Source organism: Colletotrichum godetiae, assembly GCF_030913485.1.
Source record: "Colletotrichum godetiae strain CBS 193.32 chromosome Unknown BDP55scaffold_8, whole genome shotgun sequence".
Classification (NCBI taxonomy): domain Eukaryota; kingdom Fungi; phylum Ascomycota; class Sordariomycetes; order Glomerellales; family Glomerellaceae; genus Colletotrichum; species Colletotrichum godetiae.
In genome coordinates, this window is record NW_026851256.1 from 643,825 (window position 1) to 669,494 (window position 25,670).

The 25,670-nt window shown below is 52.9% G+C and overlaps 7 protein-coding genes across 7 annotated transcripts; 2 read left to right on the forward strand and 5 right to left on the reverse strand.

Moving 5' to 3' along the window:
* Positions 1 to 397: 397 nt before the first annotated feature.
* Positions 398 to 5,941, reverse strand: BDP55DRAFT_410244 (uncharacterized protein). The gene is made up of 4 exons (XM_060567366.1): positions 5,751 to 5,941; positions 5,310 to 5,681; positions 1,013 to 5,245; positions 398 to 960 (listed from the first exon to the last, which is right to left on the reverse strand). The coding sequence occupies exons 1-4, from the start codon at positions 5,835 to 5,837 to the stop codon at positions 604 to 606; spliced, it is 5,049 nt and encodes a 1,682-aa protein (XP_060433193.1). The 5' UTR covers positions 5,838 to 5,941; the 3' UTR covers positions 398 to 603.
* A 1,667-nt stretch (positions 5,942 to 7,608) lies between these two features.
* Positions 7,609 to 8,476, reverse strand: BDP55DRAFT_691626 (uncharacterized protein; the record flags this gene model as incomplete). Its single annotated transcript, XM_060576995.1, has 2 exons — positions 7,609 to 8,038; positions 8,091 to 8,476. 2 exons carry the CDS (start codon positions 8,474 to 8,476, stop codon positions 7,609 to 7,611), a joined length of 816 nt encoding a protein of 271 aa, XP_060433194.1.
* Positions 8,083 to 9,341, reverse strand: BDP55DRAFT_410306 (uncharacterized protein). The gene has a single exon (XM_060567367.1). The coding sequence runs from the start codon at positions 9,133 to 9,135 to the stop codon at positions 8,449 to 8,451; it is 687 nt and encodes a 228-aa protein (XP_060433195.1). The 5' UTR covers positions 9,136 to 9,341; the 3' UTR covers positions 8,083 to 8,448.
* A 598-nt stretch (positions 9,342 to 9,939) lies between these two features.
* Positions 9,940 to 10,944, reverse strand: BDP55DRAFT_725660 (uncharacterized protein; the record flags this gene model as incomplete). The annotated part of the gene is made up of 2 exons (XM_060579036.1): positions 9,940 to 10,793; positions 10,848 to 10,944. 2 exons carry the CDS (start codon positions 10,942 to 10,944, stop codon positions 9,940 to 9,942), a joined length of 951 nt encoding a protein of 316 aa, XP_060433196.1.
* Positions 10,945 to 15,254: 4,310 nt separating this feature from the next.
* On the forward strand, positions 15,255 to 18,037 carry BDP55DRAFT_653342 (major facilitator superfamily transporter). Its single transcript, XM_060574177.1, has 3 exons — positions 15,255 to 15,695; positions 15,816 to 16,175; positions 16,278 to 18,037. The coding sequence occupies exons 1-3, from the start codon at positions 15,635 to 15,637 to the stop codon at positions 17,540 to 17,542; spliced, it is 1,686 nt and encodes a 561-aa protein (XP_060433197.1). The 5' UTR covers positions 15,255 to 15,634; the 3' UTR covers positions 17,543 to 18,037.
* A 1,181-nt stretch (positions 18,038 to 19,218) lies between these two features.
* On the reverse strand, positions 19,219 to 21,118 carry BDP55DRAFT_653343 (uncharacterized protein). The gene is made up of 8 exons (XM_060574178.1): positions 20,818 to 21,118; positions 20,721 to 20,746; positions 20,621 to 20,657; positions 20,492 to 20,562; positions 20,415 to 20,437; positions 20,186 to 20,345; positions 20,009 to 20,118; positions 19,219 to 19,928 (listed from the first exon to the last, which is right to left on the reverse strand). The coding sequence occupies exons 1-8, from the start codon at positions 20,966 to 20,968 to the stop codon at positions 19,382 to 19,384; spliced, it is 1,125 nt and encodes a 374-aa protein (XP_060433198.1). The 5' UTR covers positions 20,969 to 21,118; the 3' UTR covers positions 19,219 to 19,381.
* Positions 21,119 to 23,200: 2,082 nt separating this feature from the next.
* Positions 23,201 to 25,528, forward strand: BDP55DRAFT_702054 (FAD binding domain-containing protein; the record flags this gene model as incomplete). The annotated part of the gene is made up of 2 exons (XM_060577937.1): positions 23,201 to 23,482; positions 23,715 to 25,528. 2 exons carry the CDS (start codon positions 23,201 to 23,203, stop codon positions 25,158 to 25,160), a joined length of 1,728 nt encoding a protein of 575 aa, XP_060433199.1. The 3' UTR covers positions 25,161 to 25,528.
* Between the last annotated feature and the right edge of the window lie 142 nt (positions 25,529 to 25,670).

Sequence of the window (25,670 nt, forward strand, 5' to 3'; positions counted from 1 at the left end):
TATTTTTGAAGCCGTTGCTTTGATAGAACTTACTTGGGCACATCCTCATCGAGTGCACTCCTAAATCCCGACACCTTATGGTGAATATGATGTCGCAGTAGCTCAACTATCACCGTGCTGCCACAAATCGGCAAGATGGCCTGGGTCATCAAGCCTAGGAGACGATTCACACGACTACTTTGGTACAACATTCGTCATCAAAGAATCAACGTTAAAAGAACTATCATACAGTTTTGGGCTCGGGCGACAGGCTCGCGATATCCCTGAATCGGTCCCGCAATGGCAAGAGTCTGGCGTAGTGTGTGCACATAGGAAAAATAAGGCACCACCCCCATAGTTTCCTTTCGCATAACACACTCATCCGCCTTGCCTAAAATGCTCATCCATCCAGAGAGCAAAGAAGATACGATTACAGGAAGCCCTTTGGTTATCTCAACGCCATCGTCCGCGTTCATTGAATTTTAAAGGCGCCGGTGAGTACACCCCACCGGCCGCCAAGTACCTCATGCCGCCAAAAGTAATAGAAAGGGGATAAAACTGCGTGGCTCTTTCATGTAGCCTCGCTTGAGGCACAAAGATCCAACCACGTTCTGGTGTCCTCATCTAGAATCCAAAGCCAGTAGGCTGGGGAGCGAAACCGTTTGTCTGACCGTAGGGCGCAGGGGGAGCGCCGCCCATGCCGCCGGGACCGGCAGTGATCATGAGACGGTTGCCGCCAAGGATGGGAGTGTTGGTCTCGTCCTTCTCTTGCTCCTTCTCCTTGCTCTTGCGAGCCTCGTTGTCGGCCTTAAGGGCAGCCAAGTCCTTGGTCTGCTGGCACAACATGTTGATCATGTAAGGCATAGCGAAGTCGGTGAGACCGCTGCGCCAAGAGATCTCCAGGACCAGGTCAGGGCGAATGAGCTCGTAGCAGGAGTAGAGCATGCCGACGTAGCACTCGCGGCTGCCGATGTCGACGAACTGTGACATGTTAGTATGTAGTCCATAGTCATATAGAATGAAAACAACTTACGTAGCGAAGCAAGTCCTCCACAACATCAGTCTTGCCGGAGATAGCAGCCGTCTCGATGGCGTCCTTGAAGAGCTTGTCCTGCTTGGAAAGAGCGATGGACTTCTCCCAACGCTTGTTCTTGCGGTAGATGCTGGCGGCGATTTGGCGGAAGAAGATCAAGTCGTGCTTCTCCAGACGAGAAGCAAGGTCGACGGGGTCGTAGTTATCGTAGTTCTCCACAGAGTCACGGAGGGTCTTGTAGTCCTCCTCCTCGATCAACAAGTCGTTGATGGCGTTGTTGACGGTACGCTTGTTCTGAGTCTGGACATTGACGAGGAAAGGCTTGATGAGCGGCAGGTTATCGCTCTTCTCGAACATCTTGACCACACGGTTGACGTCAATGCGGGCAGTGAGCGACTGGAGGAGATCGGTGAGCAGAGACGGGTGCTGCTCAAGGTAGAAGTTGATGGCGCGGTAGTAGATCTCCAAGTTGGCCACCTTGACGACAATCTCCTTGAACTGCTGGTGCTCCCATGAGTTCTCGGGGCGCTCAATGACAGCCAGAGCAGCGTTGTCGAATTCATCGTAGTGGTAGTAGCAGAAGACCAGTTCGGGCCAGAGGTTTGCCTCCTCGCAAGCACGGATGATCTTGGGCAGGTTCATTCTGCTCCAGAAGAGCTTGAGGTGCTCCATCAAGCGCTCAGGGTGGTACTTGGATAAGGCAATGCCAAGCTCGGTGAACATACCCATGTGGGCGCGCTCAAGACCGAGACCCTGCTCCAAGACTCCGATGAGCTCATCGAAATAGCCGTTGCGCTCGTACTGCTTGACAAGAGTCTGCAATTGCTCGGCGTCAACAATGAGGTTGAGACCGCAGATCTGGGCAAGACGGAACTCCTTCTTCTCAACGCACGCCTCGTGAACCTGCTTCCAGACCTTGATGTTGTTGGCCTTGCGAGCACACTCAACTGCAGCCTGGTACTCCTCGAGGTGGACGAGGGTGGTTGCCAGCTTGGCCCAGTTGGAGATGCTGGTGAAGAAAATCTTGGAGGCCTGGTACAGACCTTGCTCGTACGCCTTGTCTCCAGACTCCTCAATGTTGGCGACGTTGGTACCGCGAAGGAAGTCCTCGAGCTCGCCGAGCTCATCCAGACGAGCGTAGCAGAAGGCGAGGGCAGTGTCGATAGCGGGCTCGCGCAGCGTCTTTCTGGCCATGCGAAGGTACTTGATGAGATCCTGGTCCTTGCCGGCACGGGCAGCGGTCTCGATAACCTCCTCGTAGTTCTTGGGGTCATCGGCCTTGATGTACGACTCGATGGAGTCGGTGACACGCAGGCCATCAAGCTGAGCCTTGGCGACCTTGCTCCAAACCTCGGGCAAATCGACCTCCTCGGCGTAAGCCTGAGCACGGTCGATGCTAACGACGTTCTCAACCAAGACATCAACAGCGGACGTCTTGTCACCAGTCTTCTTAAAGATCTCGAAGGCCTCCTCGTGGAGACCAACATCGATACAGGCTGATGCAATATCCGGCGCGCTGAAGTTGTCCATACGGTGGATGTAGTCCATAACTTTACCCTTGTCGGCCTTGGCAGCGGTGAACAGAAGCAAGTTCTGAAGGTTGGTATTGTCGCTGAAGGGTGACGGCTCGAGAACAATCTTCTCGAGGAGCTCAATGAGCTCGAGGGGAAGATCGCAGGCAAGGAAGGCGGCAACAGCCTCAGAAACCTTGGAGGGATCGGTGGACTCAGGAACCGCGGTCGCGGTCACTTGGTCAATCACAGAACGGCGGTGAATGTTGTTCTCGCTGAGGACAAAAGTCCACAGCTCGCGGTCAGCCCGCTCGAGCAGGTAACGAGCCTGGTTGCGATACATGCCGTTCTCGTTGGTGATGTTGACGAGCTCGAGGTCGTTCTGACCCTTCGAGTATGCGATGAAGGCGAGGTTGGGGTCGCGCTTCTCACAGTATTTACCGACGCTGAGAGTGTCGTACTGGTCGTTCTCCTTGAGGAACTTCTCGGGGTTGTTGTTCGAGTCAATGTAGATCTTGGCGAGAGCATTGAAAACAGCCTGCTGCTGGTTGCCGGCAGCAAGGGTAGCCTCAAGGAAGGGAAGCAGAAGCTTGAGACGGTTGCGAGACTCAACCTCAGACACGAGCTCATCGATGGGAATAGAGGCAGGGTTGACAGTCGATAGCAAGTTCTTGATAATGCTCTCATCACAGTCAACATCCAACAGACCACCGATGACGGCGGGGGTACGGCTGGGGTTGACACGCTGGACGTAAGTCTCGATGGACTGGAACTGCTGCTGCTGGTACAGGTAGAGGACCAAGTCGTGAACGAAGTTGAATCTGTCGCAGACGATGATGAGGGGCAGCTGCTCCTGGAGTCTAGCTTCCTTCAGGAAGTTCTTGACCTTCTCGGCGTTGTAGTAGTTGCTGTCTCTGCAGATACGCTCAACCTCATTGAACTGGCCCATCTTAGTAGCAGACTCGATGTACTTGAAGTGAACATCGGGGTCCTCGGAAAGGTTGACAATGCTGCCAAGGTAGTAGAAGAGACCCTCAGCAGTCTTGTACTTCTCGAAAAGATCGATCAGGCGCACAGGGCCCAGCAAGTCGGAGTACTTAGTGGCAATCTGGACCACAGCTTGCAGGTTCTGGCGGATGTTGTGCTTGATCATGGCGTCCAAGCAGTCCAGAGATTGCTCCACAGACAGCTTGCCAAAGAACCCGGTCAACCAGTCGATGTTGAAGTTGGGAGTGGCCGCAATGTTTATAACGACACGCTTGACGGCAGCGGGGTCCTCGTAGAGCTCCAACGCCTTTTGGGCCAAACCGGCCTGTTCACAAAGTGTCGCAATGCGAGTCTTGTCAAAGTGAGAGAACATGTCATTTCCGAGAATGGCATCGGCGACCTGGGGAGCATTCATCAAGTTCATCTCCAAGAGACGAGTTTGAAGATGGCCCTGGTCAGGTCTGTTGTCCTTGAGCGCATCCAGCAAGAAAGCCGTGGCTTGCTGAATCATGCCCTGGGACTGGAAGATGTCGACCACTCTCTCAATATCGACCAGAGAACCGCCCTCGTTGTTGGCCAAGGCTGTGGCGAATTCTGCACCCTTCTCCGGGTTGACACGAACGATGTGCTGAAGGAGCTGGACGTAGTCGGGCTGGTAGTTGGCCTGGGAGGCGTAGGGCAGGATCTTCTCGAACTGGCCCGTCTCGGCAAAGCCAGCAACAACCTTGTGAGGAATGTTGGCCTTGAGGTACAGAGTGAGGGCCATGTTTAGGTCATGAGGGCGGACAAGGTCACCAAGTCTCTCGGACGCAGTCAACTTGCCCTCCTTTTGCCACTTCTCCAACAAGTTGAGGCGGTTCTGAGCGAGAACGGGCTGAGCGAGCTCAATGGACTCGTGCTCGTTCAGCGCACCCTTGTCGAGCAAAAGACCAAAGTATTGCAGGACAAAGGACATCTGACCAGGCTGCTGCGGGAGCGACTTGAATCTCTCGATTGTCTCGGCGGTTCGAAGGAATTGTCGGGGAGAGTTGGCCGCGATCTTGGCAGCATCCATGAACTGGCCGCTGTTGAAGAGCTGCTCGAATTGACGAGCATACAGATTATCAGCACCAGGGAGGCCAGCTCGTGATGCCATCTTGATAGCCATATCGGTGTTGGCCGGGTTCTGGAGTAGGTAGGGAATAACGTTGGCGTCGTCGATCGAAACGAAGAGCACTTGACCCTTGCGGTTGATGCCGACAATACCGCGAGACTCGTTGTCGGGGCAGGTGGTGAAGATGGTATCGCTAGAAATTCGGTTCATGAAAATGCAGGCGGCGGTCTCGAGGTCGTAGACGTGGATGAATCCGTACTTGGTGACCATGAAGATGACACCGTACTTCTGCGACACCTGCATAGCCACCGGGAAATCGCTGACGGCTTCGGGAGGGAAGAAGATGTCGACAGCCTTCTTCTGGAATACGGGGTTTGACTCGGCGTGATCGACCTCGACAATGTGAAGCTTCGCGCCAGTAGCGGTTCTCACAGCAAAGGTAAAGAGCTTGGTGTCAGCGGGAGCTCCCTCCAGGCGCAGCGAGCCAAAGGCGGCGGCGTGACCCTCAATAGCCTGGCTGATGCCACGGTCCTTGGAGTACAGCTGCATGGCGCCAACCACGCGGCCCTGCTGTTGCGAGATACCGACAACCACCATCCACTTGCCCTCGGCGTTGGTTCGGTAGTTGATGATTTGGCAACCCTGTATTGGATGTATTTAGCAGGCTGTTTGGTGACATGCCAAGGGTGAAGAACATTGCACTCACGTTCAGGTTAGCATTGCGCTTGAATACTTCGACGGGCTGAGCCTGACTGGGGTCGTAGACGTCCCAGTGGTAGACTGCTGTATCTGTAACCAGGCCCAAAGTGGTGTCGCTAATCCACTTCCAGTACTGGACGTCCTCGTTCATGGTGGTGGACTTGAGTTTCGCCTTCTTCTCGAGGTCGAAGATCTGCAGTGTTCTCGATTGTGCCTTGAGGGCGATGACTTGACGAGTCCAGTGCATGATGGCACTGTCGGCCTTGATGGGGCGCCGTGTGACATTGTTGCCGTTCTTGAGGTCGACGATGACAACTTCGGGTTGGGCAGCTTCGTTCTTCTTTTCCCGAATACAGACATAGGAGTCTGACTCGAGTGTCTGGAAGAGAAAAAGTCAGTCATGATGATTCCATTGAGTCAAAGGGATGGTCGGGCGTTGATGGCTCACGCAGGAGTTGAAGCCGATGGAAGCGTCCTCGACACCGGCAGTCTGGAGCTGGATCAGCTCCTGGAACTTGATCGGTAGTGGCGCCATGACAGGCGTTATCTGTGACAAGAAGCTTCCAGAGACCAAGTTGCGCTCCTTCGCTAGGCGGTGTCAGTTCGCGGATTCGGAATGGGTAGCTGATCGGGTGTCGCGGGATTTCGTGGATAGGGCGACGTGGGTGTCGTGTATTTGGGGAGAGAAAGGAGTAGGAGCTGGGGATAGCTTCCTTGCGACCCGACTGAATGCGCAAAAGGCAATTAATACAGGGAAACAAAGAGCGGTAAAGAGGAGGCGTAAGTACGGGGTAACGATGCACCTCGCAGTGATGACAATCTGGAGGGCAAACGGTGATGATGGGTGTTTTGTTTGGGGTGGTGGTGGTGGTGGGAGGAATGGAAATGGGAAAGATGGGTACGGGATACGTAGTTCGCTTGTGGTGAGGTGGAAGGTTGGAGATTATTTTAGGTGCAGTACCTTACGTTGCCTGTTCGGTTCGTTCCTGCCAGTGTACAAAGTACCTGAGTGCCAGGTTGTTACGCACTGAACCGGGTGCGCGACACCTGAGGTCTGTGGTTTGCTGCCAGCTTGGCCAGGCTTGATTGCTCCTGCTGTTCCTTGCTGTCTTCAGCCAATCCCCACCCGCATGGACTGTGCGTCTGGCTCTTCAACAGTGGGCCTGTCACGTGGCTATCTTGCTGAGGTGTCCGTTTCCAGGTTCCTGACCGGAGGCATGTTTGACCGGATGCGGGATGACATAAGCGACTGCCCACCTCTCAAGTCCGGCGACCTGCCGGCCTGACCCTGAAGCCTTTCCGCCTTGGGTTCCGAATACCTTGGATAAACACCGTATCTCCTGTTATCAAGCAAAGGGACTGCAAGAAAATCTGTCGGTATGGTACTTGGAATTATGCCCTCCATGTCACTAGAACCGTCTCTGCATAAAATCATCCATCTTGCAGTATTTCTGTCTTGTTTGCCAACTTGATGCAACTACCTTAACTACTCACCCTTCCTTTGCCGGACATCTCAACTCCAAGCCAAATCAACAGCTCGTGTCTCAGGTTGTCGTGTCGGACGCCAATCGGATACGGATATGCGGATGCTGAGGGAAGGTTCCCATCATAAGGAAGCTTATAATGAGGCCGAAAGCATCAGCTTCGCCATGATGAAGCTCAAATTCTTGAAGAAGCGGCAATACCTCCCTCCATAGGCCTGATTTTGAGGCAATGTAGGGAATATCTTCAAAATCTGAGCAATGATGGGTTCGGGGACAGGAAACCGGATATTCTCCGTATCTGAAGTAAAGTAAATCGTGATGTGCTCGGGATTGATATGAACTCTACAGAGTCATCGAAAGGCAGGAGAGAAAGGTGAAGCAACCACAGTGGGATTTATGTTGACAACTTGTTGGAGATGTTGAAGCATTTCAACGCACGGGAAATATCCATGGGTGGGCGGAAGAGAGCAAATGGGGTCTTGTAAGTAGCTGGAAGAGAGCTTTCGGCAAACTCCAAGTGGGGTTAACATGTGTCTTATCTACGTGGTTCTCTGCCAGCCTATGCGAAAAGGACATCTAGGGCCTTTCCTACAACAAAATTCGAGGCAAGCTGCCTGGCAATGAGACCTGGATCTACATACCATAGACAAATGCCGTGCCTTTTAAACTCAAGGCAGCTACGAACAAAGGTAAGATGGAATGGACATCCCCTTAGGTGGACGCCAATACGTTGCATTTACAAAGCATATTGGCATCTGCCGATTCACTCTGAACTGTCACCAGTGATGTGTGACAACGCGCCAAGGCAGGGATTGAGCTCATCTACATGAGCAACCTCCAGGCACCAAGAAGCAGAGCGGCGAAGCCAGTACACACTCCCATCAGCCACTGCAGCGTCTGGAACTTGACCTGCTCAAGCTTCTCGCGCAGCGCCGCCACCTCCTGCTCAATCTTTGTCTCCGTCTCCTTGATCTTGAGCTCCTGGCCGACAGCCTCCTCGCGGATGCGACCCTTCTCCAAGTTCAGGTCCAGGCGGACGCTGGCCTGGGTCCGACCGATCTCGTCGCGCAGCCGGGAGCTCAGCTTCGCAATGTCGTTGCCGAGCTTCTCGTGGGACGCGCGCGTCGTGCTCGACTCGGTGCTATCGGCGGAAAGGAGTTCGGAGCGCAGTTTGGCAAAGTCGACCTTTTGCGTGTAGGTTGCCTTGGCGGCGTCTTCGCGGAGGACCATGGTTCGGGTGAGGTTCTGTATGCTGCTCTGCTGTTAGAAAGTATGGTATGCTGACTGAGGGCGCTGTCGTATACCTTTCTTGTATTACATCGTTCAGGACCTTCATCGTGGCCTCGGCTTGCACCTCCGTGAAGCCCTCGCTCTTCATCCGCTGGACGAACTTCAAGGTATCAAAGTGGTGATCTCGTTGCCGTGAAGGAGTCGCATGAAAGGACCTAGTGAGGCCCGGGCTCGCCAGTATCGAGCTACCCTTGGTGTTGAAGCCATTGCTGCGGCATCTCGGTGGTAAATTCGACTCTTGGAAAGCGCTGGTTCGGGTATGCATCCGACGGCGCGAGCTCGGAGGGAGTGCCGAAGCAGGCCGCAGGGCTTGGGATGCTGTCGCAGGACCAGTCCAGCTGAGTCTAGGAAGCAGAAACCTCGGAAGGGCATCTACGGCCATTGATGTCGGTTTGACCATCTTGTGTATGTGTGGTTTGTGGGTTTGTTGTGTTGGTGTTTGAAGAAGCAATTCCCAATCCCAGGGGAGATTATCTTGGTGCTAGCAGCACAGGCGGGAGATTGGGAATGACTAGCACCCAGTGACGGCATGTCGTTGCAGCTGACCCACTTGGGAGCGCAGCTTGCCGAAGACCGGCCGCGGGTGTCAAACACTTGGAAGGCAGGGGGGAGCACGCCGCAAAGGATGGAAGGACCCTTCTTGCCTTCCACCCTTCCTCGTGCCCGCCCATTTGGGTCGTCCAGTCGAGTCGTTTGGCTGCCTGAGGCACGGACCCTCTCAAAAAATTCTCGCGGGCGCACTACAAAACGCGACCTGCGCGGCGCACCTTTGCTCAGTTTCATTCCTTTCTTCTTCATTATTGAACAACGCAAAATAAAAACATTCATGTTCTCGTGAAAACAAACGTCTGTTGAGAGGTTCGCTCTTTTGCTGGACCCAGGACCATCGGACACGGAGATCGAAATGGAGAAGGAAGCGAACAATCTTGGGTGCGGTGCCCCTCGGCCTACGGGCACGTGAGGGGGACCGCAATGATTGAGCGTACATACTATGTTCGACCATTGTAAACATTTGATGAGTAGAGATGCTCGGCTGGTCGTTGTGTTCCATCTGTGCATTATTACCCTGGCTTAACAGGTTCATCAGGTCTTAGACGGAGTCTCGTCTCATGACACCAGACTGAGGCAACGGGCTGAACGTTTCCATGTGGTGATTGGCTTCACGAACCTCTGGCTCAGCGTCTACCAAGCATGTGCAACGCTGGAGAAAGCTGCGGCTCTTTCCTGCTGTGAGCCTTGATATTGTCGGAGACGATCAGACACATACTCGTGTCCTTCCCTGAGGCACTGGCCAGGAGCTCAAAATTTGTCACTGGGATGCTGTACAGAGCGTACTAGTCGTCCTGCACTCCACTTCATCAGAAGACGAGATCTGATTTCCATCACGAGAATTCCATTACTTTTACCGAATGAGACGAGCGTCTCAATCAGGCCCGAATTGTCTCCTCGTCACCCCGCGGGGACGATGAGCGTCAAGACCGAGACGTGACTACCATCATACACACGAAAAAAGGCGCCAGGAGGTTCTTTCCTCCATCGCCTATACAAATATAAAAGCAAAAGACGACATCATATGTCTTATCAGCGGCAAGCAGCCTACTACCAGAAGAGGAAACATTGGGAGTGTATGATTGTGTTCGTTTTCGGATCATCGTTTTTGTCCACCTTTTTCTTTGTCGACATTGTCTAGTCAAAGCCTGGCTCGACGGCCAAGCCAAATTTTGGACATATTGCACACGAGAAGAAGAGTAGCTCCATCAAAGTTGATATGGAGATCCGGCAGTAGTCACTGCTGAAGTATCGTCAGTCAGACACGTTCGCTCTATGAGGATATCAACGGAACAGAGGACCTCAAACATCCCTCTAGGCAACGGCCTCAAGCAGGTCGCGCGCAGCAGCCTTCATGGCCTTTAGATCGCAAGAAGCCTTCCACACCGCGGGATCAGCCGACCGCGTCCAGCAATCCTGATCACGGCCGGTGCAAAAGGCCTCGGTCTCGGCATCTTGAGCCTCATTTCCCTCCTCCTCGCTGTCGACGACGCCATCAATAGCATCAAGCAGTGCCTCGGCTGCGCGCCTCGCAATAGCACACGGTGCACCAGGCCGATTACACCAACGCCTCTCGCCAGAACAGACGTCATCACCACTCGTCTCAACATCGCGCTTCCAGCACGGCTGCCCGATAAGCTTCCTATCGCACCAACCCCCCTCAGCCTCCACGTCTCGGCGCGCGACAACGGCCTCTGCCTCGGGCGTATCAGCCGCAAAGTGGTTCCCGATATCCAGCCCGCCATAGTAGTAGAACGGGTCATCCTGCGAAGCGGCAACAATGTCGGCAAGCTCGTTGAGCGCGCGCTTAGCCGTGTACGCGGCGCCGCCCCGGGCATGAGAGGCGAGGGCCTGCGGAGACTCGCGGTCGACGACGAGGTCGTCCTTTGCGAGGGCCACGGCGAAGGTGTCTGCTGCGCGTTTGACTTTCCAGCAGCTTTGGCCTACGGACTGGCACCAGCCTTGTTTTCTGCCGGGCCAGGTTGTGAGGCATTTTGAGGGTTTCTTTGCTTCGGGGTCTCGTTTCTGTGTCTCTATTGTCGTCTCCGTGATAGCCGTCACCGTATCGGTCTCGGTGTCGGTCTTTGTCTTCCAGCATGGCTGGTTGATGTCTTGGCACCACCCTTCTCCCGGGACGGCCTCGCGCTTGAGCGCGGCTGCGCGCTTCTCTTTTGCTTTCCAGCAGCCTTAGCCTACAAACTGACAACAGCCCGTCTTTCTACCTGGCCAGGCGAATACGTGTTTGTAGGGGTTTGCCTCCGGGAGGGCGATGTCGTTGGTGGTGAAGGCCAGTATGGTTAGGGCTGCGAAATACTTCATGGTTTGATGGTTGTGATAGCGGTTTTGAGTATATTGTTTGGAGTTTCGTGAGGTAGATGTTTGATGATGACGGTTGGAGAGGTTGTTTGGGTTTGATTGGTCGAGTCTAAGGCCTTGTTGCTTGTCTGCGTCTGCCAGTTGAAACAAGTGAGGAGGAAGGAAAGCAAGAGATCTGGGTCTGATAATTGTCTTTATATATGGGCATTCGCAAACTGTCTACATAGTCAGAGTCTTCAGAGTTTGATGTCTTTGCCATGATTGACGGTGTTCATCGAGGGAGAATCTCGTGGGTTCACAATCTTTGGCGTTAAGGAGTTCTGTTCTGAGACTTTGGTAGCAAGGCAAACTCGGCAGGCGCTCACAAACAACCGCGGGTTTTTGGTTCTTTCAAAGGAAAGTCACAAGAGACTCATGTTTCTTCACCTTGTTTTATCCTGGGAATACAAAAGGTAGGAGAAAGATCGGCCAAGGACGAACATTCCACGTTGGGAAAAAGTCCCTGCACAACACTTGACTCGTACGAGAAATTTCGGACTTTGAGAAAACCAAGTAACCAGAGTTCAGACGGCGCAGCGATTTCCTGCAGTTTGGCTTGTGGTTTTCGCCCAAAGAAGCTACACAAGGAGCGAGTTAGGAGCATGGGCTTGGCAGGCCATTGTTGCTTACAGCTGTGGTGTTCATGAGCTTTCCTTTAGTTGAGTGTACAGAAGGGAGCAGGGCTTGTCCTGACATTTCTTCATTCGGATGGCTATCCGTTGAATCCTTTGGGTCAATGAAAGGTTTCCAAAACTCAGGTGTAACGAAGCAGGCAATCTAGGGATTGGTCGTTGGTGAGATTCTAGTATCACGGCAGCGACATGGAAGTTCATCATTTGACGTTGGACCATAGAGACAAGCAACAAGGTAGGGATCGTAAAGTCGGCTGGGGCTGTGAGGTTATACATCCACTGTTGAACTTCAAGGGTGAAGCTTCCATCGACGCCGTGCTCGTGAAGCCGAGATTCTCAATTACCCGAGACTGAAGGGATTCCGAATGTGTTGCGCTTCGTAACGAAAGACTACGAAATACGTCCATTTCCAACATCAGTGTCACAATTACGCTTCTCAATCTTTGGTCCAACTGTTGGTCCAAACCAGATATAGACGAGAACTCATCCAAGTTCTAGAGATCTTTTTTGCTTGGGCATTCAAGCGTCACCTTCAAACTTCCCACCCCTTGCTTCCCTGCGTTATCCATCTGTCCCACCAACACCCTGGCCCCTGCCTAGCGGCGCGCGTCCGCCGTCAAGGGTTCACTGGGGACGAACCATTCCAGGCTCAGATAAGGGATCAAGATATCGATTTATCGACCTAAACCTTCAAAGTCTCCAAAGATCGCGCAAGGTCCTTATCGAGGGCTTTGAGAACTCTGCAGAGAAAGTTTGGGCAATGATTACCTACGCAACTGCTACCGGATACTCGAGGGGGTAGCGGTAGGCAAGATTCCATGATACGAGGGAGGGAATGATCCCGGCTATGAACTCCTGTCTTCCGGTGTGGACCCTCGATCTCGCAATGCGAGATCTAGGGGACTTGGGATATGCCATCCTGATATCCAAGCTCTCGGGTTTTGGCTGGCCAAGCTCAAGCAGGGAACAAACAGCATGCAAGCCCTTCTCGAACCGGTGGTCTGGCCTCTCGGTGATGACTGATCAGGCAACCTCGTTTGATGGGACTCCTTTTGAGAAGATTCCATTGTGACACCCTGCCATTATGCCTGCCATGAGACCATGCCACAGGGAAACCCGCCCTTCGCCCTTTGTCTCGGTGAGTACTTGGCCTAGTGCTCTGTCCTTCTATCTATTCACATGTTGTCAAACCCTCTGCTTTCTTACCAAAGTCATGGAAGGATACAACCAAGACAAAGAAGACAAGACTCGAAGAAAGGTGGCCAGACTTGAACATGCGTTTTGATGGCCCGGCTATTGTGTGCTTTCTTCCTTGTTCGGGTCTTTACTTGTCGTTACATCCCGCCAGTAGAAGGGCTGGATCGAGCTTCGTAACGGTCGACACATCAATCCAAGCTGGTTACGTGAAGCGGGAGCCATCTTCTCTCATGCACACGTCAACTGACGAAAGTGCCCTTCGTGTTAATTATGAGGTTGGATTAAGAAGGGGCTGTTGCCGATCAGATGCGAGGAGGATGTGCTCACCCAACTCATGTTCCAGGCTCTGGTCTAAGGCGAGCATGAGAATCCCACATTCTGTTTATGATCGTTAGCTGCGCGATGACCACCCCGTGTTGCAAGGAACGAGAGTTTCCTGGTGTCGTGAGACAGCTTGCAAGGCCCTTAGGGTGTCCTCTCCTGGGCAGGTAGGAGGTGAAGAACATAGTTGGACCCCAGCCTTCATGTGACGCTAGTCAACCGAGATCCTCAAGCATAGCAACAGTTGTGTGGTTGCATTCTGGCGATTGCCAAGACCTCAAATCTTTCCGTCACGACTGCATCCCACTTTAGAGTAACTCCTGGTTAAAGAAACATGAACACAGGTTGAGACGGCTCGCGACTTTGCAATTGCCCACGCATCCTCGCTCATTACACTCGAGATCAGACTATAATCTTTCAGTCGTTCGCTCTTTGCTGTGTAGACGGTTGTGGACCATGAAATCTGGAGGGCGTACATCATACACGAGGAGAATGGAAATATGGAGAAGAGTCCTGCTTTCGCTCCAGATGAGCCCAGGATGAGGTGCCAACATGAACTTATTGAAAAGCTGTTGGTTGACCGCAAGCGTCGAGCTGTGCATTTGAAATGCCCGTAGTGGTTGAGTGAGAGCACCCGCATGAGGAAAGTGAAAGGTGGTTGGGTTTATCGTCGTCGGGGAAGATGAGCTTTCACCGTGGAGTCGCGCCAGCTCAGCTAGACGGGCACGGAAAATACGAAAGAGAGATTCCGTACCTGGCAATGAAGGTGGGAAATAACGCAAGCAGTCTCTCTGCCAGTAGGTGATCGATTCATGGAGTGCACGTATTCTTGAGACGGGGATATTTGCCTGAAGGGGGAAAAAAGAAGGCGCGTCGCGCTTTGCTGTGTGAGTAGGTAAGTAGATGATGGCGTTGACTTCAGGGGAGGGTGTCTGAGAACATGACGACGTCGGACCTAAGCAGTCTAAGGTAGGCTCGACTGAGATTTAGCGCTCAATTGCTCGGTAGCTAATTTAGGAGTCAGGTTAGATTGAGATTGCTTTGCCTGTGGGATGGTGAGATTGTGAGATTGTAAGCACACCGCCAGTTCTGAGATCTCCAACGACTCCAAATTGGAAGGTCCAAGGAGGCGACTCCAAGGTGTGGGCAGTAAGTAAGCAGGCGTGGCAGGCAAGTACCTCAGGCAATGTAGACTCCAAACGGCAGGAGGTTCGGCTCCGGGAAATTTCCACAAAAAAAGAAAAGTCGCACAACCGCAGACCCGAGCTTGAGTCCTTTTTTTATTTTTATTTTTTATTTTTTTAATGACCGGTCTATCCAGTCTCCAGATCGTTGTCTAGGCCGGATTCGAGCAAGACAAAAAGGACAGTTCCGAGCGTCGCACTACTCAGGTCGTGAGACGAGCCTCATTGCTAGTCTTTGTCAACTAAGGGTAAGGAGCATGAGCTAACATGAAGACGGCCAATTGGTCTGCTATCGGGGGGAGGGCCAGGCGTAAGGCGACTGTATGATGTATGCTCGAAATGGGGGCGAATTTTGAATTGCAGGATGAGATCATCAATTGTGGTGGTCGGTGTCGGTGTCGGTGTCTGTAGGTAGGTTGGTATCACAGTGCATGACCTCACCTCAAGCGGGCGGCGGCAGGTATTTCAATAACCGCCAAGTGCGACGGTTACACTACGGAGAAGACTAACCTGAGTCAAGTTCCCCAGATTAAGTTCCGAATCCGCCATTGTCTTGCCCGCAGTCTCAAAGGAACCTCAATGTTTACTTACCCCAAGTTACCCATGGGCAACAATATTTCTTATAGTGGTTTCGATGACGGGACAGCTGCGAGGGGCCGCCCCCCGGATGGATCCCCGATGCTTCGCCAACATGACGACATGCCATAGGTCTCGGGATGATGAACGTGGGGAGGCAAAGAAGAGAATGGATACCTACCTTATGTTAAGGTAAGGTAGGTAGGATGATGAGATGCTGCTTGCACGTGTGTGGCCAACGGTCAAGCGCCGATCATGAACCGGTCAGGCGGTGAGGTGCATGCATTTGGGTGGGTCGGTGTCGCGGGCCGCCAATGCCGTTATTTCTTGCCCGCTGTGCTGCTGCTGCTAACGCAAGTCACCACGCTCACTACGGGGGAATTACTTGCCTTCCCAAGCCTCCCCCATTGCCCCCCATTTACGGAGTACACTACGGAGTAGATACCTACCAGTAACGAGACTACCCCCGGGCCATTGCTTCCCCATGGCGATTTGCGGCTTGAGCTGCCCCCCAAGCTTCCCAAAGTCCAAGGGAGCCCCCCAAAGGAAGGCCCCAACCTCTCTCCACGACCCCGCAGTAATGTACATGGTGCCAAAATCGTCATCCCGATCCTCTTTCTTCTTCTCTCCCATACCCTACCTGGCTCACATTTCCTCTCCAACATTCCAACCTCTGAAAGTCTGAACTGTGTAGCAGAAACACCAAGACATCCAGACAAAGGAGCTTCTCACGATACCCACACCATGCCTCAATCAAAACGAAAAGACCCCAAAGCGTTTCCTACGCGCCAACTGGCCGTTCTTGGTACGTCCAAACCCTCCTCTCCCTCCGTCTCATTCTCGAGAAACTCAGATAAGGAGGCTTCTTATCAGCGCTGTCCAGTGCCATTCACTGCGACTGTGGGCTAACGCGCGTAAACAACAGCGATATGTCGATTTTCCGAGCCCATCGCCTTCAATTCCATTCTGGCCTACACCTATGAAATGGTCAAGGACCTCGGCATGAAGGAGGATGCCGGTTTCTACGCAGGTCTTTTGATCTCCGCCTACGCAGTCGCCGAGGCCATGACCTCAATGGGATGGGGCACGCTGTCCGATCGTATCGGTCGCAAACCCGTCGTGCTATTTGGTCTGGTCGGTGTCGCCATCTCGAGTTTGATTTTCGGCTTCGCAAAGTCCTACTGGGTCGCTTTACTGGCCCGTTTTGTTGGTGGCGCTCTCAATGGCAACGTTTCCGTCATGCAGACCATGGTGGCAGAAATGGTCAAAAATCCCGACCATGAGCGTGAGTGTCTCTGTCTCTCTCTCTCTCACTCTTTGCCGGTGTAATTATCGGCGCAAATTGCGGCGAACGACAGCTTACTGATTTTTTTTTGTTGGGGAACAGCCAAGGCCTACGCCGTACAACCCTTCGTATGGACACTGGGCGGCATTATTGGCTCTGCCATGGGTGGTTTCCTCGCTCAACCCGCCGTCTACTACCCTTCGGTATTCTCTCAAGATGGCATTTTCGGCCGGAATCCGTACTTGCTTCCAAACCTGGTGTCCATGGCAGCAATCTCCCTTGCTGTCCTGCAGGGCGCTTTCTTCTTGGAGGAGACTCTCGAATTCGAGGAGGACGACGACCTCCACAACGGTCGCAACAGCGTCGCCGTCGATGATGATGACGCCGTCGATGAGACCACGCCCCTACGCCGCGCACCAATCCGAACCTTCAACCCGCGTCGTTCGATCTCCACAAGCCATTCGCGACCGCGCTTCGCGGAATCTAGCTTGCCCATGCCATTCGAGCACGACTTTGACCTGAGGAGATCGTCCTTTGGAACGGTACATTCGATTAAGGTTATCCCCGAAGATCTCCGGCAACACCTCTTGAATTCTCGTGCCCAGGCTACGGGACAGAAGAAGGTCAAGACGTTCAACAAGACCGTCGTCATGCTCATCGCTGCCTTCATCATCTTCTCATACCACCAAATGGCTGCCGGCACCCTCTTGCCCACATATCTACTCGACGATCCCTCTGACCCCAAGCATCCGCGCGGACACCTTGATTTGCGTGGTGGTCTGGGATACTCCCTCCACGACGTTGGTGTTTATCTGGCCATCAACGGTGTTCTTGGACTGCTCATCCAGGGTCTCATTTTCCCCATCTTTGTAGAACGCGTCGGTGTTTGGGGCTCCTTCATTTCCATGATTGTCGTATACCCAACCGCGTATTTGCTGCTGCCTTTCTTGTCCGCCCTGCCTGAAAGCCTCACCGAGGCTGGTATTTGGTTCTCCCTCATCATGCAGAGTTTCTACGGCATCATCATTGGCCCCGTCACCCTTATCCTGATCAAGAATGCAACGCCCACATCGCAAGCCCTCGGAAAGGTCAATGGCGTGGCCATGTCCGGTGCCTGTCTGGCGAGAACCGTCTCCCCGCCCCTCGTGGGAGTCATTTACAGTGTCGCTGGCTCTGCTGCGGCCTGGTTCAGCTGTGCTCTCTTCGCCGTTGTTGGACTGATCCAGGTCATCTGGGTGCCCAAGAAGCACATTGACGTGGACCACGTTGAGATTGACAATGCGATCTCGAGACGTTTCTCGGTTACATCCATGAGGAGAGACAGCATCGAATCATCCCGTGGCCGCCGCTCGAATGGTGTTGTTTAGGTGGATGAAAACAAATGCTCGCCATGTCTGCATCCACTGGGGCGAGGGGGGGTTTACCAACCACCATGCTGATTTCTTTTGCTTCTTTGACCTTCCATCCTTCTCATCGTACCTTTGTTGCGTTCTATGGCATTGGCATATGTGCGAAGCTGTGCGACAACATTCTCATTTAATGAGCCTTTTGGTAACGGTCTATCATGGGGTGTTTTGATATTATCTGATTTATGATTGTTTTTTGGTGTTGATATACGCGCTCATGGTCTTATGACGTTTTCCAGAATGGAATGCAGGCGTTCTATATATACACGACTCTTTTTTTATGTTGACAACATTTACGAATGATTGTTTACTTGCGGGAGTTAGCCACGCATACGAATTGACTTTATTCCATCCCTTCGATCCTTTGTTCCCTTGGACGTGCGTCTGCGGTTTGCGATCTGCAGAGAACAGACGACGGAACGACCCTGCATCAGATGGTCATCTGGACAGAAACATTGGCAGAATTTCTGACGTACACGGTTGCGTTAGACGCGCTAAAGTCTAAACAGTAACCGCGCAGGTCATAGCTTTGCGATAAGGTGGAAGCTAGGCTCAGTCCAGGTTAGCAAAGTAAAGTGTTGTCTTGTTCAGCCGCGGAAGACATGTGAGAAGCTAAGATGGTGTAAGTCGCGGTTTGACTAAGCTCAGGTAAGAAAAACTTGGCTTCATATAATACAACCACTAGATTCTTCAAGGATACCACGTCTGTTTAGAGACAGCTCACCGCATTGTCTCTTACACGGAGTCAAGATGAATCGTTCTTGTATGCGGACTTGGTGTGGTATAGGGCGTCAACGGTGCAAATATTCTTCCCCATTAAACTAGACCAGCTTGCGATTTGAAGTGATGAATATAAGTGCTCAGTATCTATCTATTACCACTGTTCTATGACGTCTGGTTTGGACTTTTCCGTTTGATGTTTCAATGGTAATCAGCAACTTCACATAATTTATAGTTTTCCATAATCAGATTTGTAACGCTCTCCAAAGCTTTCATTCAAATCAAAGATTTAACAGCCCTGATAGATGTATGGTGTATCTAATGAACATGCTCGGTCCGATCTTTCATCCAAAAGGGACAAAACTTGGGTCAAGATGTTGTGTGCTTTTCAAAAATTGAATCCCCATTGTCCAAAATATTTTGCTACGTGTGTTGATGATGATGACATTTGATGATGATGAAAAAGGACGACTCAAGACTGGATATTTCAACGATGTGGTGGAGCCCACCCGAGACCGAAATCGACTGTGAATGTCTCTGATTTTGAGAGAACACAGGCTACCCAGCATCATATAGTCTGATATGACAAGTTGGCAACTGCATAATTATAAGACGCCTGCAACTAGAAGCTTGGGGTTACTAAGGCACGAGTGGTCGATGATATATTAATGCTGCTGGCGGTGTGGTCTCCACCTTGGATCGTGGATCATCGCGATATGGTTACACCGAAACGGAGTACAGATCTTGTGCTGTACCAAGAACAGGGGGTGGTTTACAGCCAGGGCATGAGTGGAACCGCTCTGAGTCCTTACTTCATTTGGGCCGACTTGCCATGTCTGCCTTGCTGAGTTGTTGAGCAATCAGATCACGAAACATGTCAAAGGCATTCCAGGAATGCCAGGCTGTGGAGAAAGACTCGTGGTTGAAGAAAAGGGGGTTCTTGAAGGTAGAACTCCTTCCAACCCCTTGTTATGCTTTACAAGGCTAGACAATAATGTACGCTTGCTAGTTCGCTCTGAATAGTTCAAAAAATGGTATCATATCAATGCCTCTGTCCTCCAGCCCCCATGTATGCTGTCCTCATACATCCTGCTTCCTCTCCTTATCCGTCGGATCCGACCACGACTCGGGTTCACTCGGCGTCGCAGCATGCAATGTCCTACTCTTGCTGACAATACTACTCGGGTCGAGTATATTCTCCGTACTATCCTCCGGCTTCGTCGTCAAACTGCCGTCCCGATCATCATCCATCCCCGCCCCCAGCGGCTGCATCCCGCTCCGCCTCGTACCCCACGTCTGCAGCGCGTATTTTGAGCTCTTTGGTCGTGAAGCGCCGCCGCCGCCGCCGCCGGCGGTGCTGCCTGCATTGCGGCTCCGCTCGGCAAAGTACTTGACCATCGGGGCCAGCGTGGGCACGCACGAGATGATGATGCCGATGCAGGTTTCGACGACGGACCATTGAATGGATTTTGCCGAGTCGAGGTAGTTTACGAGGCTTTTTATGGTTTGGATTCGGATGGCTTGGATGATTGTGACGAAGATGCCGAGGATGAAGAGCGCGAGGAGGACGATTTTCTTGCGTTTTTGGATTTGGGATTTGAGGATTACGGGGAAGGGGAGGAACATTCTGTTTTCGGGATAGGTTAACATCAGCGTCGGGGTCCCAAAAGGAAAGAGAGACAGTTGAGTTATGGTTCTGGGACTTACATGATTACGTCAAAAACGATGGTTAAGGACGAGAAGGTTAGGTAGAATGTGATTGCGTCTACGCAGTGGCCTACGTCTGCTGGAATCGACGGATCGTATTGTTTTTCGATCTGGCCGAGCGTTCGCGTGTTAGTTGAAATTCCACTCTGGTACTCGGAGAGCGCTGAAATGACTTACCGGCGTGCACAAGAAGATGAAGACGCACATGAAGGCAATATGTCCCATTGTACAAGCTACCGCGACGATAATGGTGCCAATCTTGTAGCCACCGGCAGGGAAGAATCGAAGATAGGAGAATAGCAAGCTCATCTTGAAGCCCCAGATGCCGAGGACGTAGCTGATTTTGCGCTGTTAGCTGAGTTCATCCTGCTGCGTTGTTTCAGTTTATATCTCGTAAAGTACTCACAATGGGCCGCCAATAAATTGAAGCTGTTGAATGATAGTTAGCAAAGGTCAACTCTGAAAGTGTTTAGGTGGTCTTGCTTTTCCAAAGGGGAGCACGTTTTGTGGAGGCATATCCTCAAGTCTAGTGATGCCCAGGCCCCATTTTGTCTCTGTATTTCTGTCAGACTTGAGTTTTTAAAGTATTTCATCGGAAAAAGTAATCCTTACGAATGACACTGCAAACCGTGTAGCCGCAAGCTCCAAGCTACAGAGTTTTGCTAGTACTCAAAGGGCAGGCAAATTGCAAAAGAATCTGGTGTTGACTCACCCAGGAGACGATGATCACCCAGTCATCTAGAGTTTTACTTTGTTAGTCTCTTCCTGCGCGACAGACCCCCCCTGACATCATCGAGTGATCAACATACCGTAGCCAACAGCCTTGACCAGCGTTGTCCGAACATACCATCGCAAACAGACCAACAAGAGCGCAATGATTGTAAAAGTCAGACAAACCGCCGTTATTCGTGGTCCATCAGTCGGTACATCGTCAGGCGTGTTGTACGTCCAGCCAGTCATGATGGGGTTTCGGGACGTTTGATGTCGAATAGCAAAACAGCGCAGCAGAGAAGGGGGACGAGGGGACAAAACTATTAAATTTGGGTACGGCCGACCTTAAAGACAAGGTCAGGACAAGCCCACACCCAGTTTATACCACACTAAGGTAAGGTACGGACAGGCAGATTTCCATTTTTTATTTATTTATTTTTTTGCTTGCTCTCCCCTTCTTCTTCTCCACGTACTCACAAAAGCCCGTCTCCGAACCCAGTGGCGTGGCAGACCCTTGCTGCATCACATTTTCGTCGCGGCTGCGGCACTGCATGTGTGAGGCGTCGAAATTGCGCGAGTGGCTTGCTGAAGAGATTCGGGCTCCCAGGTTCTCCACATGTGTGTGCCAGGGCCATGATTGACGATTTACCTATGGCCCCCGCTCTCTACTCTGCCTGTTCTGTACGAAGTACTCCGTACCTTACTCTCAAAGAATTACGCTAGGCTAACCGGCCGGCGCGCGCCAAAAGAGATTCAAAGGCGAAATCTAGCCGGGCGGGAAGGATGCTGCAGCGTCGTTTCGGTGGTGGGCTTTGGTGCGCATTTGCCGCATGCGTACTTCGTAGTTCACTAGTTTGGCGAAGCCAAGCTTAAGCTCGTGGCCACCATGCGGGGAGGACAGGTCCTGACGTTATGGCAAGGTGTGACATAGTTTAGCGTCGGCGATGGCTTTTTGGAATATGGGCTTTGTTCCTGGAGATCCGGCTCTGAATTACAAAAAGCTCGCTGAACGGCGCGCGTTGTGTCTCAGTCTCAGAGACTTGGACAGAGACAGGAAGACACCCACAAACCACACCTTGTCTGGATCTGTGTCTCGACTCTCGAAGGCCTCTCCCTCCCTGGTTGTGACCCTCCCATACCTTTCCCTCCCGATCTTGTGTCTGTGAGACCCTCGCAACTTTGCGAGACTATGCAAAACACACCATCCAAGACATGGCTCGTATCCCTCACGCTCATCTATTTTCAAACTTTCGCCTCGCTTTTCCCTGGCTCGAGCAAAGCCTGGGCCGGTGGGCGAACGTCTGATCGATCATCGATCAAATCTGTTCCCCAAGAAAGCCCGTGTTCCCGCCCTGTTATCCAGTACCCGTACGACGGTACGGTGATACAACTTTGAAGTGCTTCGTAGAGAGAGAGGGAGGGAGAAAAAATCACCCCAGGAAGCTGGCGTTGCAAGTCCGGCAGGGCATAAAAACGAAATGAACGACAAGGCCGCCATTTATGATATCTGATCTTTACAGAGGAGCCTAACCTGTAGAAATCCCGGTTCTTCAAGATTAAGGTTTCGCGGATAATCCGGGTCCGTCCCGCCAGGATTCACGAGTCAAGCGCGGGCAGGGGTACCGAGATGCGGCGAGCCCGGCGAGGCAAATCGGGAGGCCGGAGCGACCCCGGATGTGGGTCCCCCGCCCCGCGACCCTTGCGGCAACTATAAACCCCCCCGGCCGCCAAGATTATGAAGAGCGGTTTTACACCGTCGGTTCAAGGGTTTGTGGCGGAAAGACGGCTTTTGGATTTCTCCATTTGACAGTTTACCGAAGATTAGGCGGGCCAAGGAGAGAGAGAGAGAAATTTTACATTTCTTACTTATCTTATATGGTATCCGTAGTGCCGCAATTTGTTGTTGGTCCCAACGACTCGCCCGCCTGCATATGGAGGCATGCAAGGTACGAATCGTCAGCAGAGATGAGCCGACCAACGGCAGACGGCACCGGCATGCGGGGGGGCGCAGTGCTCACTCACCCCGACGAACCTCGGAGATCATGTCCAGACTTGTGCAAAACCGCGCAGAAAGTGCTGGTCACCGAGTGGAAATATTGATGGTGTCTTTCAGGATCTTATCTTGCGGTTGCCACTCTTTTCGTCTTGACAAACAGTAAACACAGATTGAGGCAAATTAGTAAAGGAAGAGTCCACTTTGGGCAGCGTCGCATATACAATATCAGGAAGGCATCTATCTGCCTCGTGTAAAACTTTTCCAGAGTGGTTTGTCTCTTTTGGCCCCCTTCTCTCTCACGGTCTCACCCCCTCCCCCCCCTCTCCGCCTTTTCACTCTCGCGACATCGTCTTCCTCCGCCTCCTTTTTCGTCTGCGTTTTGCTGCTCGGACTGTGCAGCGATCTGCGAGCAAGGCTAAAGCCTAGAGAGGCACGTTCCCGTCCCTCGAAATAACCTTTCAGGTTTATTTTACCCCATTGCCAAGATGCGCACTTCGATCCTCGCTTCCTTGGTCCTGGCCGGCGGGAGCGCTTCCGTCGTTGCCGCAAGGTGCTCGGACCTGGGCAGCTCGACAAACTCGACGACGGCTTCGTGCAAGTATCTCCCCGGAGACGCGGGATGGCCCTCTGCGAACACCTGGGCGCAGCTCAACGAGACCGTTGGGGGGCGTCTGGTCGCTACCGTTCCGCTGGGAACCGCATGCCACGGAGATGCTTACAATGCGACTGAGTGCGCTCGTCTTCAGGAGGCGTGGCTCTACTCGGAAGTTCAGTGAGTCTCTCTCTCTCTCTCTCTCTCTCTCTCTCTCTCTCTCTCTCTCTCTCTCTCTCTCTCTCTCTCTCTCTCTCTCTTTCTCTCTTTTCCCTCTGCTTCTCGACTCCAAGTCAGCTCGTAGTCACACCTCCCTCTTTGGGGAGTTGCGTGATCAAATCCCGCGTCTCGCGCGTGTGAGGAGATATCATGGACAAGGACTAATGACTCGCGCCCAACTTTTGCAGCATGGAGTCCTCCTCCTCGGTCATGGCCCCCTGTTCGCCAACGCCAGCTGCGACCCCTTCACGGCGCAAGACGTCCCTTGCATCTTGGGCAACTATGTCAGCTACGCAGTGAACGCCTCTGGGCCCGCCGACGTCCAGGCCGCGCTCAAGTTCGCAGACGAGAAGAACGTGCGCTTCATCATCCGCAACACGGGTCACGACTACAACGGCCGGTCTACCGGTGCCGGTGCCCTGGCCATTTGGACCCACTACCTCAAGGGAACCGAGATCGTGGACTGGGAGGATGAACATTACGCCGGCAAGGCCCTCAAGGCCGGCGCGGGCGTGCAAGGATTCGAGGCCATTGCCGCCGCCAACGATGCTGGGCTCGCCGTCGTTACGGGAGAGTGCCCCACCGTTGGCGTTGCCGGAGGGTATGTTCAAGCTGGAGGCCACTCTGCTCTGAGCACCATCTACGGCTTGGCCGCCGACAACACCCTCTCCTTTGAGGTCGTCACCCCGACGGGAGAGCTCCTTACTGCCTCGAGAGCAGAGAATGAGGACCTGTACTGGGCATTGAGCGGCGGCGGCGGCGGCAACTACGGCGTCGTCACCTCCATCACCACCAGAGCCCACCCCGACGCCCCCGTCAGCGGCGCCAAATTCGCCGTCACCGTCGCCGACAATGAGACGCTGTACCAGGTCATTGACGCCTTCCACGCCGCTCTCCCGGCCATCGTCGACTCGGGCGTCATGATCATCTACTTCTTCGGCCCGGGCTTCCTCCAGTCCCCGGCCATGACGGCCTACAACAAGACCCAGGCCGAAGTCGAGCAGATCCTCCAGCCCTTCACCGACTCCCTCGCCCTGCTCAACATCACCCTCCAGCCGAACCTCACCTCCTTCGACAGCTACCGGGACCACTACAACAACTACTGGGGCCCCCTACCCTCGGGTAACATCCAAGTCGGCACCCAGCTCTTCGGAGGCCGCCTCCTGCCCCGCGCCGTCCTCCCCGACTTCGGCCCCACCGCCCGGTCACTCGTCGAGCTGGGTGTCACCTACATCGGCGTCGGCCTCAACGTCTCCCACTTCGGCCACGACGGCGCCGACAACGCCAAGTTCAACGCCGTACTGCCCCAGTGGCGCGACTCCATCGTCCAGGTCTCCCTGACTCTCCCCTGGAGCTTTGAGGTGCCCTTTGAGGACATGGTCGCGGAGCAGACGCGCATGACCGAGGTCGTGCAGCCCGTCATCGAAGCCGCGACGCCGGGCGCGGGCGCGTACATCAACGAGGCCGATTTCCAGCAGAAGGATTGGCAGGAGACGTTTTACGGCGTAAACTACCCCACGCTGTTGAGCATCAAGAACAAGTACGATCCCAAGGGTCTGCTGTATAATGTTGCTGCTGTCGGTAGCGAGGCTTGGACTGTGGACAATAATGGGCGCATGTGCAAGAGTAGCTGACTTGCTGAGAGTGCCTCGCGCCACGTCAAAGTCGCTCAAGCTCCACTGAGCCTCTGAATGTATAATGTGTACCTACTTATAGTAATCTACAAACAACTTACGAACATGGCGTTATTCTACACGTCAATGGCTCTTCTGTCTCTATCTCTTGGCGCATGTCATCGTTGTGATCTTTGTCGACATGGCCTGGTGACTTTGAGCTTTGTTGAAGTGGAATGTGAGAACAGAGTTCTAAGTTATCGTTCAAGTACCCCTATATTCAATCACAGTGCAGGTGTTGATAATCAGCGACTCTCAATACTACCACGCGCCTGATATCACCATCATCTATCTTTCTAAAGGATCCACTTAGCTGGATCTCTCTCCAGAAGTTTCAAAACTCACCTTTGTCGGAACTGAACTACTGGGCTGGAAGAAACATGATCAGGTGCTTAATTCTAAGACTGTTGCTGCTTCATTCGCTTGATCAAACGTGTACCATAAACCACAACTTTTCGTAGCCACCTATCA